At 43.2% G+C, this 13,406-nt stretch overlaps 2 protein-coding genes across 9 annotated transcripts in view; one reads left to right on the forward strand and one right to left on the reverse strand.

Annotated features, from left to right (window-relative positions):
* RPS6KA5 (ribosomal protein S6 kinase A5) overlaps positions 1–9,570 on the reverse strand; it is an 89,205-nt gene extending 79,635 nt beyond the window's left edge. Inside the window, exon 1 of one of the 2 annotated variants that reach the window (XM_068397931.1) lies at positions 9,023–9,570. In XM_068397931.1, coding sequence (XP_068254032.1) covers positions 9,023–9,095 — 73 coding nt within the window. In that variant the 5' untranslated portion in view covers positions 9,096–9,570. The remainder of the gene's footprint in view (positions 1–9,022) is intronic. The other variant, XM_068397930.1, reaches the window with a different exon arrangement.
* Positions 9,571–10,146: 576 nt separating this feature from the next.
* DGLUCY (D-glutamate cyclase) overlaps positions 10,147–13,406 on the forward strand; it is a 57,156-nt gene continuing 53,896 nt past the window's right edge. For 5 of the 7 annotated variants that reach the window (XR_011047983.1, XR_011047984.1, XM_068398517.1 and 2 more), the window contains exon 1: positions 10,147–10,305. The gene's annotated coding sequence lies outside the window, so the exon portion shown is untranslated. The remainder of the gene's footprint in view (positions 10,306–13,406) is intronic. The other 2 variants (XM_068398518.1, XM_068398519.1) reach the window with 1 other exon arrangement.

Here is a 13,406-nt window from a genome sequence, read left to right on the forward strand (position 1 = left end):
AAAAAATAAACATAACAAATCTTCAAAGCTACAAGAAAAGATTAACAATTCCCAGAAAGGGCTTCTCCCAGTGTAGCCACGGCTGGCAATGGCTTGCTCCAACAGCCTCAGTTGCTGCACTCAGTCCATCTCTGAAGTCATATCCCACGAAAAGCAAGCTGAAGAGCTTGTGTCTGTGCCACATTCTTTCCAATGACACTGCTAGAGCAGTCCTTTGTATTCATCTGCTGAAACCAGGCACAGCAATTTTTGACATTCTAGCTGGGATGAGGTGCAGTTTCTCCAGAATGAAACTCCTCATACTGACAGTTCCTTCAACTTGCTTTCAAGTTGAAGGAAAGATCAGTTATTCTATTCACCAGTCACTCCCAGGAACCCAAATGACTGCTGCTGGAGGACCTTTCACAAGGAATGCTTTCCACAATTACAAGACAACTGTTCCAAGTTTGAGAGGCTTTAAAGGATTGCAACAAGGCGGCCATTACTACTGTCACTGACAGAAGAGTGAAAGGCTTCTCCTACCTCACAGATGTCACCATGGACTGGTATCAGAACCTGACCCAACAACTGCCTGTGCAATCTGCATGAAGACAATGTATCTGTCAAGAGCGCAACAGGATGTATACTCTAGCATCTAGCTAGCGGTATTTCTAGCAAATAATACCATAACATTTCAGTGTAGGCCATTCAAGATGCCATTCAGAAATAGCAGCTTTGGGAAAGCTCTTAATTTAAGAACTGAATGCAAGGAAAGCAGTTTTAGAAACTGCTTCTCCATTTACTTCTCCATGCCCTTTTTCTTCAAGTCTGTTGATGCATCAGCTGAGGAGTACCAAGGAAGGGAACTAAGCTTGGACAGGAAGAAAGTACTGCCCAAGTCAACAGGATGATAGTTTCTCCACAAATGATCTGAAGCTACTCATGATACAGCAGTATAAAAGATGATGGTACCTCATGAAAAAAAGCATTAAGTTGACGGCACCTTCTAGGAGATAAGCTAACTGCATAGGTGCACAATTAGGAAAAGCTTCCATTTAGTCATTTTCTACTGTAGTCCACAGTAATCAGCACTGGACCAACATGGTAAGAAGGAGAGTATGCAGCTGAGGACAACAGTGAGATCCAACAGATCAACCCAGAAACAAAGACTAAAGTGAAAGGCTGAGACATCACGGCACCCATAAAAACAAAGGGGAAATAGTGGTACTGGTCGCAGTTATCACCTCTGAAGGCAAAAAGAAAGCAAATACACAGAAATATTCCCACTGTGAAGACAAACCTCCACGTGCAGGGACACCAGTGCATGGAGATTAGTATTGTTGTTCTCAGCCCCCTGAAATTAGGACAGTCTGTTTAACTCTGGGAACCAAACCAAAATATTTCTGCTTGACGGATGATCTCCAGATGCCATAAGAAACATGACTCACTTGCACTACACCTGAACTTTGAGATGGCCAAGTGTGAACTAAGAACCGTGCAAGCTGGTACTGTGTAATGACTATTTGCTTTTAATTGTATTTTTATGATCTTAAGAAATAATGTTTCAACAGTGGTTGTTTTCAAGTTAAAATGTGCTATGTCCTCTGTTTCTAGAATCCATTGCATGTAAGTTTTGAAGCAGACAAAACTAGAGCTTCCTCTACTGAACTAGATCAAGCAACCTTCAAAGACAAGCTCTGCGTGAAAGCTGAGACTTGTCTCTGCTATTCTCTGCAACGTGAGACCAGCTCTGCTGTTTTATTGAGCAGAACAATGAACCTAAGGCAATTTAAAGCACAACAGAGAAAGTAAGAAGGAAAACAGGAGAGAAGACATTCTGTAGTACTTCAAATTATTAGGTGTCCAATGTCTGGTACCAAGATGAACTTGATCTAACCTTTTACTTCAGAGAATAGCCCATCTCCACTCACCTAACAGATCTACTTTTTTAAGTCACAGCAACAAAGAACAGATGCTGTTTTCTAAGTTATGTGGGCACAAACTTGAGATTATCCCTTGCTCAGAGTGCAGAGTGGGTGTTTTTCCTTGAAATTAAGCAAAACTAGCACATTCCTTTTTTTTTGGGGGGGGGGGGGGGGGGGCGGTGCGGGGACACGACACAGGATGGGACACCAAAACCACCACGTAACAAACCACACAACTATTGCTTGTTAGAAACTGAAGAAAACACATCTGGGACGTTACACAGTTTTTCTGCTACATATAAAATTATACTTTGACTGTAACTGGTTACAGCAACTGAGAACTATTTGTGCAGGGAACTGAAAAATATTCCATGGTCCTTGAAATCTGACAGACCATCACCAACTAGTAACTGTCAGGTCACTGAGCAAGAGTGCCATTTAATCAGGACAAGGAACTATCTTACAAACTTAAAATGGAATTTAAAAAGCATACCATCTCGAGGACTACCTGCATTTTTCTTAGGCCAAAGAAGAATTTAGAGCAAAAATAAAACATGCACACAGTTCTGAACTCGCATCAAAGAAGAGAAAATGCAATTCATGTTACTCTGAACTCTAGGATCACAACTAAAGTAACTGGGGTGACAACTGTTCACTCTCTATAATATTAAATGCTTCAGAGGAAGGCCATCTGAACTGGAAAAAAAAAAAAAAAAATTCAAGATCTCGCAGAGCTGCTGATCCCATTCTAGAAGGCCCGGTAGCCAAAACGTTACACAGCCAAAGATGACAAAGACCTCTGAAGGACCAGCTAAGCGGAATACAGTATGTGGAAATTCAGAAGCATGAAATGCTGTGGAGAACATTAGAGGAAACTATCATTACCATTATGAAAGCAGACTGAAGCTGTGGAAGATTATCCCACCGAAGATATCATTTGCACATCAGAAGCTGAAATAAAGATAAAAGTGCAGACATCTAAGATTAACGATCCAGACTCACAACAGTCTGAATTGGAAAATCCTCTACGTTAAGATCCATTTGCATTCATCAGCAGTATCCCTTTTGCTATTACAGAGGCAATTTTGCTATGAGGTTTATCATTACTGTGAGATGAATCACTATGAGGTCACCAAGATTCAACCTAGAAGCACCTCCATGTTTAGCTAGAAGCTTAATGTGCAGTAATACTATACACCACATAACAGCCAAAAAAAAACCCCAAAATGTAAATAGGCTAGATGCTAACAAATAAAGTTGCTCTAGATAATCTAATGCTGAACAGAGTTGAAGCAGTCAGATCAAAATAACAGGTATCTAAAGATTGTGCATACCTTTCAAACAAGAAATTATATCTAAGTACAAGACATTAATCAACTTTGGTCTTCTCTATCATCAGAAATCAGTACTACACTTCAAAAAAATATTCTTCATTCAATCACAGGCACTTCGGACACTATTGGAAGTAACAGTGTAGATGAATTTATCAGCAAAAGAAGAGCAACTGACAATTTAAATGTTGATGGAAGGTAATTACATATTAGTTTATGCAGACATTAACCAGGTAACTTAAGAATTATCTTCATAATTATCCTCTCTCAGGTAAAGCTTTTATAAGCATCTGTCCAAGCCACCATAAAATATTTACAGACTTCAACAAAAAATGGGAAGAGGAAACAGCCACAATAGATCCCTAAACAAAACACAAAAACAAATCAAGTGACTGTATGTTAACACAAGTCCTTCATAAACCAGGCCATCTGCCTATCTACAGAATGAGTCAGAAGCAAAGAAATCTTAGCAGAGCTTGCACCTCACTATTAGGATTGTATAGAGGTTTGGAAAAAAAAAAAAAAAGAGAAAGGGAGAGAAAGAAAGAAAGAATGTTTACCGTAAGATATCAAATGATGCCAAGCAATGAAGGGGATCCAACAAATATTTACATAAAGAATACAGCTGCAAATCACACCCTCAGGTACCCAGGCTTTCTCATATGTTCAAGCAACTCTGGCAAGTGTTTTCTGAATTGCCTCAAGAATAAAATCCTAAAGTGCACTGAAGTGGCATATAAGTCTCCAAACTCTTCTGTGGAATCCAGCATGAGCTATTAAACCATCACATTTAGAATACACTGGAACAAACCTAAATGACATGTTGACAATGAATACTGCAACTACTAGTTTTCATTTATATTAGACATTTTATAGAATATCACTGAAGCAATGAGAGCAAAATGAGCAATGGTACCAGAACCTTTTACAGATCATTTTAGCCAGGCTTGTTAGATTCCAAAGCCGGGAGGTAGGTGGGGTGGGACAAAAAAAAACCCACAACACATAAAAGATCAATAGTCATTCTTCTACTTCATAATCAAAGCTTATCAAAATCAGTTACCAGAAGACAAATAACAATAGATTCCTAAACTATAAAAACACTTTTTAAAAGTATTGATTCTGTAAAGAGTAAAATCCAGAGATTTAAGTTGTATTAAGGATACAACTTTCTTACAATTTTACTCTCTCAAAACACTCTTTATACTTCCCATAGCCATGAGAATACATATATTTTGGTACTCAAAAGAGAAAAGTAGAAGTAAAAGCAATCCAAGCTTTGAAACATTCGACTATTAATATCTCCTGATCTCTAAACAATATAAAGAATTAGTACAGAGAGTCAAATAAAAAAAAAAATCTATCTCACAGAAAGTATAATTTAAAAAGTATCTTTAAACTTTCATAAGAAAGCTTCCTTTTACAAATACAAAATAGAATACTGTAGCACTACTGTGTGTATGTAGCTCCATAGTGAAGGTTGAATACTCTATTTAATGCATGATTCACCATGGGTTTTAGCCATAGGAATTTTCACAATGCCTTACAATGTAACGTGAACCTTACAGTTCACAAATAAATTCATTCCAGTTTAAGTCTCATTCAAGAAGGGGCAACTAAAATTTGCAATATTAAACCCTTCAAAGAGTCCATTTACAGTTTCATACTGAATTATAAGTTAGACTATTTGACTCAAATGGTTAAGTTCCAAATTATTCTGCCTCTGGAGCCCCAGAGCCCATTGCTATGTTGATTTCTGGGCTATATACACCTATTTGCATGCCACGTGTTACAGTCAGACAAACTGCAAACTAAAGCAAGTTTTTAGCCCAAAGTTTGTGATAGCATTAAAATGAATCCAGTATCCTCTTCAAAACTGTCTTGCCAAAAAGAAAAGAACAACATCTTGAAGGAAAACAAACAACATATATACTATCTCCCATTCATTCATGGAATGTCTCACAAACTCCCTTCAAGATCCCACTTTTGCTAATCTCTGCCTCTCACTGGGCAAAGCAGGGAGTGCACATGCATGCTGCAATATGGGCAACCTCCTACCTAGTCACATACACGGAAGGTTCAGGATCCTTTCATCCTTATTTTTTCTTCCCAAAACCAAGAGCTATGATAGAAGTCAACAGGAGGTGAGGGGGGGGAAATCTCAGTGTTAACAGTTCTATTTCCTTCTTACTTTCCTACGTCACAAGTCTCTCCCTCTCTGCCCATATCCTTCCCTAGCACACAAAATTTTTTCTCCAATAGGTTTTATATTTGCCATTGTTCAGTTCCACGGCATTACCAGGAAAAAGAAAACGAGAAGAGACAATGATATTCTTTTTTCACTGTAAATAATACAGAACTTCTTAGGTCTCCAAAAACAGTAGAAGTTATACTAACTCTGAGGTTAGCCTTCAAAAAATAAAACCTTTTCCTTTACAAGATTCCAGAAACAGATGCTGCAGAAAATATCATTTTCTTATTATTTTCACTGGAGAGCTTCAGTGAGAATCAGAGACAGTCACTACTTCCTACCATTTGATCTTTGTCATATTTTTTCTTCTGCTTCCTGAAAAGAGATGGTGATTCCACTTTCCCCAAAAACCCATTTCCTTCCCAAAGTGAGAAAAGAAAGATGGTGACTATTCTGAAGTGGCTGAATCGTGAGGCTTCTGTCGAGAAAGAAATGGTTTGTGTAACAGGAAAAGCAGAAAAAAAAAAAGAAAAAGAAAAAAGTTGCTAAATATATTAGGAAAAAATAATTATTAACTGAAATGTGTTCTAAAAGTCACTGCTGTGCCTAATCTGCAAAATAACCAAGTGAAGGAACAATCATTGAAGCACATGCATGCTTACAGTTTCCCTAGCAGTAGGGGGACATTCTGATTCTTTGCATCACTAAAATAAAATACATATGCATAGAGCAGTGCCCAGTATTTGTAATATAGCAAATCACATGGCATCTCACAGAGGCACTCAAGTGTTATGCACCACAGTTCCTTCCCTATCACAGACCCAATCTACATGCCTATGAAGTGATGTTTGTTCAGCAATTGCTTTTTGGTCACGCAACAGAGGAGTTTCAGGGCCCTAAGAATATGGGATATAGAGCTAAAATTACGGCTGACCCTACATATCAAAGCCAGCACTGTAATTTCAAAGTCAAAGTTTAAAAGAAGTCAAAACATGGCATGATAGGGTTAATCAGCTGGGAGTTGTGTAGAAATAGCACTGCATATGCTCTAACTGTGCATTTTCATATGCCGCAATACTTGCTCGAAGGTAACAACAGTCATCTGTTTCATTCTTGAAGATACTAATTTCACCTTAAATTCAATTTTTCTAGTATGTTCACTTACTCACTTGACCGTAATCAATGCCTGTCTCTAACTAGTTTAGTATTTTTAGAGCAATTCCAAGACCCAAGAAACTGCAAATGTAAAGTATAACTGTAGGTTCACCTGCTTTTAGTTGATTCGAATACATAATTGTTTGTACTTTGATCAAGAGGTTCAAGCAACAACTTCCACAATATGAAAATGAGACACTCCCTTCTCACAGAAGCCACTATTTCTACCACAATAGTACATTCTTTCAAAGCACTGTGGAAACTGACCTCTTTTTCATCTGCCAACTGACAGCTACTTTCGATATGAAATTCTAAATCATTCAATTAGTCAGAGCTAGCAACATCAAAGAAAGAACACAGAGAGGAGGGGAACACTGGAATCTAAACAAATCGCACATTAAAAGGATATTCACGGGATACAATCTCAGTATTTAAGAAGAATGGAAATCCTCTGGGTCCAATTCTAGTTCTTGCACATGCCCTCACCCTCTTTCCCAAAACAAAGCAAAAGTAAATAATCATGCTGCACGCTTTAAAACTGTGGTGGGTTGACCCTAGCCAGCAGCACACCCACAAAGCCAGAGCCAATACAAAACACTGAGAAAAATATGTGAACTATCCTATAGATTATTTACATATTTCTACATCAACAGAAGCTGACCGCAATTTTTCTCCTCAAATTATCATATCTCTGTGCATTGTGTAGAAACAAGTTCTGAACCAGTATCTTGATATGTCTTGCATAGTGATGACACTATTGACACCTTCAGGAGTAGGAGTCTCCCAGGAGTACATGACAGAGCAGATCCCTCCTCCACCCTAATGCTCCAGAAATAGACAAGCCATTGCTAGAAAGCATTTTTCAGAAAGCAGTTTCTAAATACTTAATAAGGAGAACTGAATGAGGAGGGGAGAAGCAACTCATTCCTGTTAAGCTGAATTTCAGAAGTTAAAAAGACACAAACAAGGCTGAGAATTTTTAAATTAAAAGCAAGTATCAGTATTTCCTGAATCTATAAAGCTTTAAGATCAGGATGAAATTGGCTTATTATGCTATATTAGACAGGTCTTTGTCTAGTTTATATGAATGTGTTTATTCTTTAAACTATCTTTAAATAACTGTCCCACAGGGATATGTGCTGTCTCAACTTTTAGAAAAGAAACCTAGACATAGCTAGGTAAATATATAGAATAAATGTGTTCCACTTCCTTTCCCCCTGCCCCTTTTTCTCCTGCACAATGAAATCTAGCAACACCCAACGAGACAAGTATGTTTTCTGCCAGCTCTTTTGCTTCTTCTTGAAAGAAGGAAACTACAGTCCCTTTGGTTTCTGCGTAGCTACCAGGAAGAATGCCTTTTTTTTTTTTTTTAAGCTGCAGTGATAGGTACGTTCCGCTGGGGCACCTCCACTGAGCCCCTAGACCCGAGTGACAGGGTGCCAGAGGGCTGAACGCGACCGAAGAGACCCAGCACCACCCCCCGCCTTCCCCATCGGCCCATTAGAGAATGTCAGTTACATTAACCCGGGGGGCAGTTCTCTCAAACTTTCGAGACGAACAGCATCATATACTTACTTTTACTTCATCACAAAGAAAAAAGAACACCTCCATTGTTAATAGACAGAGAGAATATACATCTTGATTATGTTTTAAAAGCACTTCTAAATGAACAGTAAAATGTAGATTTACTGCAGTATTCAAGTTGCCTGGAAACTTCTGAGAAGCACAGAGTCCCTGTTAAAAATATGTAAAGATTCTCCCCAATACAACAACCTACAACAGAGCATTTCTGCTGTATCTTGAAAGGTCATATATATTTCACGTGTTGAACTACTTCTCCAGAGGGTCTTCAAGTAATCACTGAGCTACAAGAAGATTCATAAACTGAAAAGCCAGATAACTCTGCGGTTACATGTTGGCACATTCCCCTCCCTACAATTCCGGTATTTCACCGAGGTCAGAGAAAAGCTGTCAGATAAAACGACATCGTTTAGGACTGTAGCAAACAGCCTCCCCCCCACAATACTGACATAGCCATAAAAGTGAAAAACGCAATTAAAAAAAAAAATGGCCAACCCTTCTCCCCAATCCTTTATCTCCTTCAAAAGCGTCAAATAGCACTGGGGAAGTGGGACAGGGGAGCCAAATACGCATAAGTCCAACTGAAATACTTTTTTCAGAAATAAAAGCGACGCCCCCCGCCCCATCGCACACGCTCCTGGCCCATTTCTTTCAGCTCATCCTCTTTTTTTTCCCCCACCGAGATCTCCCTATTGGTCCCGATCAACTCTCTTGAACCTCCTCCCTCAACACTTCTTCCCCAAGTCCCGGCAGCCCGGCCCCCCTCCGCCACCCGCCGCGCTTCCCGCCGCCCTCCCCTCAGGCGGGAGCCCTCTCCTCAGCGCCCCCCCGCCATGACCTCCCCGGCCCGCCTCGCTCACCGTTCCTCAGCTCGTGCTTGACGGTGAGGAGCGGCAGCTCCCCTTCCTCCGCCGGGCCCGAGGGTCCCTCCATGTTCTCACAGGCGGGCGCTCCCCCGCCTCTACCGCTCCCCGTGTGTGTGTGTGTGCGCGGAGGCGGGGGGACGTCACCTGGCCTGAGGCGGATTTTATTTTCCAGGGGCGCTCCGAGGGAGAGGAGCCATGCAGGCGCGCTGGGGGCGGCTCTTCTCCTCCCCGCCTTGGGGAAAACGGAGAAGAAAAACCCCACACCACCCAACAACAAACAGTTATTAAAATACAGGGAGGCACACGCACGTCGGCTTCCCTCCCCCGGCCCTCAGAGCCAGCCCGTGTCCTTGCGGCTCCCCTCCTACTTGCTCCGGCCGCCCGCCCCGCCCAACAGCAGGGAGCGGAGCCGAGCGGAGCGGAGCGCGGCCCAGCCGGGATAGGCTGAGCGAGACGGGAGGAGGGGGCGCCCTGAGGAGCGGCTCCTACTCAGGCGCTCGCGCCCCCTCCCTCCCCCCCCCGAGCGCTCATTGGGCGCGCGCGCCCGTGAACGCCAGCGGCTGTTGGGCAGAGAACGTCCTCCCCACCCTTCCGCCGAGCGCCGCGTTCCCTCATTGGATCAGCGGCTGCGCCAATCGCTGGCTCCGCCCCTCCGATTCACCCCCAATCCCTCTACTCCCTAATCTTGTTTGTAAACATTCCCGCCCGCCTCTCCCGCTGCCCCCCCGCCCCAGCTTGAGGGCGGGCGCTGGGTTGCCTAGAGAAAAGGGAAGGCGCTGATTGACCATTGGGGTTGGCAATCATCTGAGGGAGCGGCGGTGGCACCGCCCTTGCCTCGGGTTACGGGCCGGTTCCATCGCACTTGGGGGGGCGCAAGCAGCCGTGGGCCTCCCCACTCGCAGTGGCGGCTGGGGGGAGCCGAGGAGAGCTCCAGCCTCGCGGAGGGGGGAGGCGGCAGCGGGATGGGGGAGCGGGATATCCCCTCGCCGAGGGGCGCGATGGGGCAGGGAGGAGCGAGGGACAGTGCGGGGAGGGTGGGGGTTCCCGCAGGGCCCTGACGCCTGCTGAACCTCCGCCCCCTCTCCCTGCACGGCTAGGGCGGCGTGTGCGGGCCCACAGCGACGGCCCGTCCGTGCAGCGCGGCGCGGCGCGGCGCGGCGCGGCTCGGCCGCTTGCCTGAGCTGGGGCAGCTGGAGAGCTGCCGCCGTCAGTGTGGCACGTCGGTACGTCCGCCTGCAAGGCAGCGCTCAGCGCCGGCTGACAGCGCCGCGGCCGCGGTACGCGCTCAGGTCACGCAGGCTCCAGGGCCCCACAACACGGGGGCGTGGGTGGCGGGGCCACTGGGCGGCGGGTGAGCGCAGGCCTGGCGCCGGGCTGCGCTGGGGGGGCTGCGGGGAGAGAGGTGGCCCGGGTCGCGCCTGATGTGGCCTTTGCCCTTACGCGGGGCCGAGGGGCCCGAGGGCCCGGGCTGGGGGAGCAGGCGGCGTCCGCGGCCCGGCCGCAGGGCAGCGAGCGGAGCCGTCTTCTTGGGAGGTCGCAGAGGCTGAGCTTACTGGAAGATAAAACAACCTTTGTGATCGCTGAAAGGTCACAAAGCAATGAGGAGCTTGGTTGGTTGTGCCGGCTCAGGACGTGCTGGTTAGGGGGTTGCCTGCCTTGGTGTGCTGTGAGGCGGGGGCGGGAGGAGGCGCGGAGTGGGTGCATCCGCGTACCCGTTGACGCTGCACTGCTTGGGGCATTTTCATTTGGCCCTATTCGCTGCGTGGGACACACCAGCCTGACGAGGGCTTTTGATTTCGTTTTTAAGGAAAATGTGGTTTGAATCATATTAGACCTGTTCATCTCACTGAAGCCTCTCAGTCGGTTATGTTTTGGAAGCAATTGGATGTGTCTAAAGCAGTCGACATCTCCTTGAGACAGATCACACAAATCGCTTGTCTCTCCATTTTTTATTTATAGTAATATCTGACTTGTTGCTTTTGAATGCTGTTGCTTCCTGTCCTTTGACGCTGTATAACAAGAAGCTAATTTGCAATGCCATGTCACATAGAACAGCTGTGTTCACACAGAATCTGATTCTGATACATCAAACATCAACGAAATAAAATGTCTTCTCTTAATCCTTTATTCACATTCCAGTATTATAAATTTGTGTGTGTGTGTTTGTGTGCATATATATAAAAAAAAATGCAAGTGCATATATACCTACACACATTTCTACAGTTTCCTGTAGAGAGAGAGAGTTGAACTATTTAAAGTTGATAAGAACTTTCTACTATAGAATTGTTTAAATACCAAACCTTGTTTTTAGAGCACTTTTGGGATTGGTTTTCCTCACAGAAATTAAAAATACTATCTATCTAAGGGTTTCATAGTATTCCTGGTAAAACTTTTGAAGGTGTTTTCCACAAAGCACTGCAGGTGTTCTGTTGAGGTATCTCCCTGTAGCATATGGTACACACATAACTTCACTGAAAATGTCCATCCAGTTACTGCCTTTCTGACAGTATTATATCAAGACTATAAATATAGAAAGTCTGATCAGAAGATGTTTTCAAACTGAAAAATAATTGATTCACTAACATTTGTAATTTGGATTTTAGAAGCCTCTGTATTGCAGAGACAGTGCTACATTAGCATAATATTAAACTACAAAAGGGAAAATAACGAAAATGCAAAGTAAGCTGATTCATTTTTAAATTAATTTTCTTCATTATTAAATTTTTACATCTTTGAAACTAATGGCTCCTTTGTACAACTAGTGGAGAGTGTCAGTTTTACTTCTTCTTTGAAAGGACTAACAACCACTTCTGATTATTCTGTGTCCCAGATGTTACATTTTAAAGAGACTAGTACTGTATTTCATTCCGTGGCTCTACTAGCCTACAGTTTGGACTAACTGTGCCCGGCAGCCTCAGAAGAGAGAAACTGAAATCTGACTCCACTCTGTTCCTTACTAGCACTCCCTGTTAGTGGAGCTGGCAATGAATCCAGTAGTTGCTAACAGTCTTGGTTTCAGATGTTCATAGCTTGACAGACTTCATGTGCTTATTTGCCTCAGGCTGAAACCTCTTTTCTCCTTTGAAATTTCAGCTGAAACAGCTTTAAAGAATGAGGTGATAACCCTAAAACATCGAACCAAGGTTAATGATCCATTGTGGTAGCTGCTGACTATGCATATAGCAAGGCAGTGATTGCCCTGTATATTTAGGTTTAAGTTGTGACTGGGCTTGAAAAGTGCTATTGCATGAACTGAAAGTTCATTGTTATCACTGAGGGACCCACTGATTTGCTTGCACCTTGGAAAAAGTAACTGAGCAACATGGTCATTCCATTAAAAAAATTAAGATTTTTACATAACAGTCTCTCCAGTGTTAAATATTTTTGCAGGGGGATTCTCGTGTCATATCCAGAAACAGCAATGCAGCCCTACTGAATTCTTGGGAAGAATCCCACCTTTTGACAGACAAAAGACGTATACTTGCACTGAAATCTTAAACCTCCTGTCAGTAGTCCATGAGTACAATACTATGCTCAAGTTTTCATTTCATTTGAACTTTTGGGAGCACTGGAAGATTAAACTTGGTCATGTGTTTGATTTAAGAGTGGACCTACCTTCAGTGGAATGGTCCAGGCATAGTGGGCTGGTTTCATTGCCTTCATCACCTTTGTGTTTGAAGCAGTATCACATGGCTTTGTGGTTGTTTGTAAAAGGACAGAGTTTTGTCAGCCTTAAGGGTAGATAGGATTGACAGGTAGGTGGAAAAATACAGGCTACATCTGTCAAGTGGATTAAGACTTGTTCTTTAGGTGTCAGGGCAAGCAGCATGGCATAGCATGGCATAACTTGCATGCACACAGCTAAATTCTTTCCCCTTCAAAACAGGGTGTCCTTTTTCATACTGCCTGCGGGATTTATGCAGATTGCAAACCATTACTGAGCTATGCTAGCCCCCAAATTGTACAAAGACATTGCCTTGGAGAGTACTAGTCAGGGGCCCAACCATTCCCGAAAGCATGCCAGCAGTCAGAACTATAGGTAGTCGTGTGCCAGCACTCAGATTCTGCCTTTGTCCCATTTAAATCACTAACAGACAGTCACGGAGTCAGATGAGGGAGGAAATTTGGCTTGAGCCTGCAGGGAAAGCAGGCATGTGAAAGTACAGAAACAATGATGGGCTATAGACCCACAGGGAGTACAGAATGGTCTGTAAGAGATTCCTTTATAGTTTTGAGAAGTAAAACCACCCTTGCTATGTAAACTATGCTTTTAAAAGTGCAGCTCTGAGTGCAATTTAACTGACTGAAAATGTTATTTGCATTTTAAATTCTCATTTATGTGTGTGCTATGACACTGAACAAAAAAATACTATTTGTA

The sequence above is a fragment of the Nyctibius grandis genome, chromosome 4 (genome assembly GCF_013368605.1).
Source record: "Nyctibius grandis isolate bNycGra1 chromosome 4, bNycGra1.pri, whole genome shotgun sequence".
Classification (NCBI taxonomy): Eukaryota; Metazoa; Chordata; class Aves; order Nyctibiiformes; family Nyctibiidae; genus Nyctibius; species Nyctibius grandis.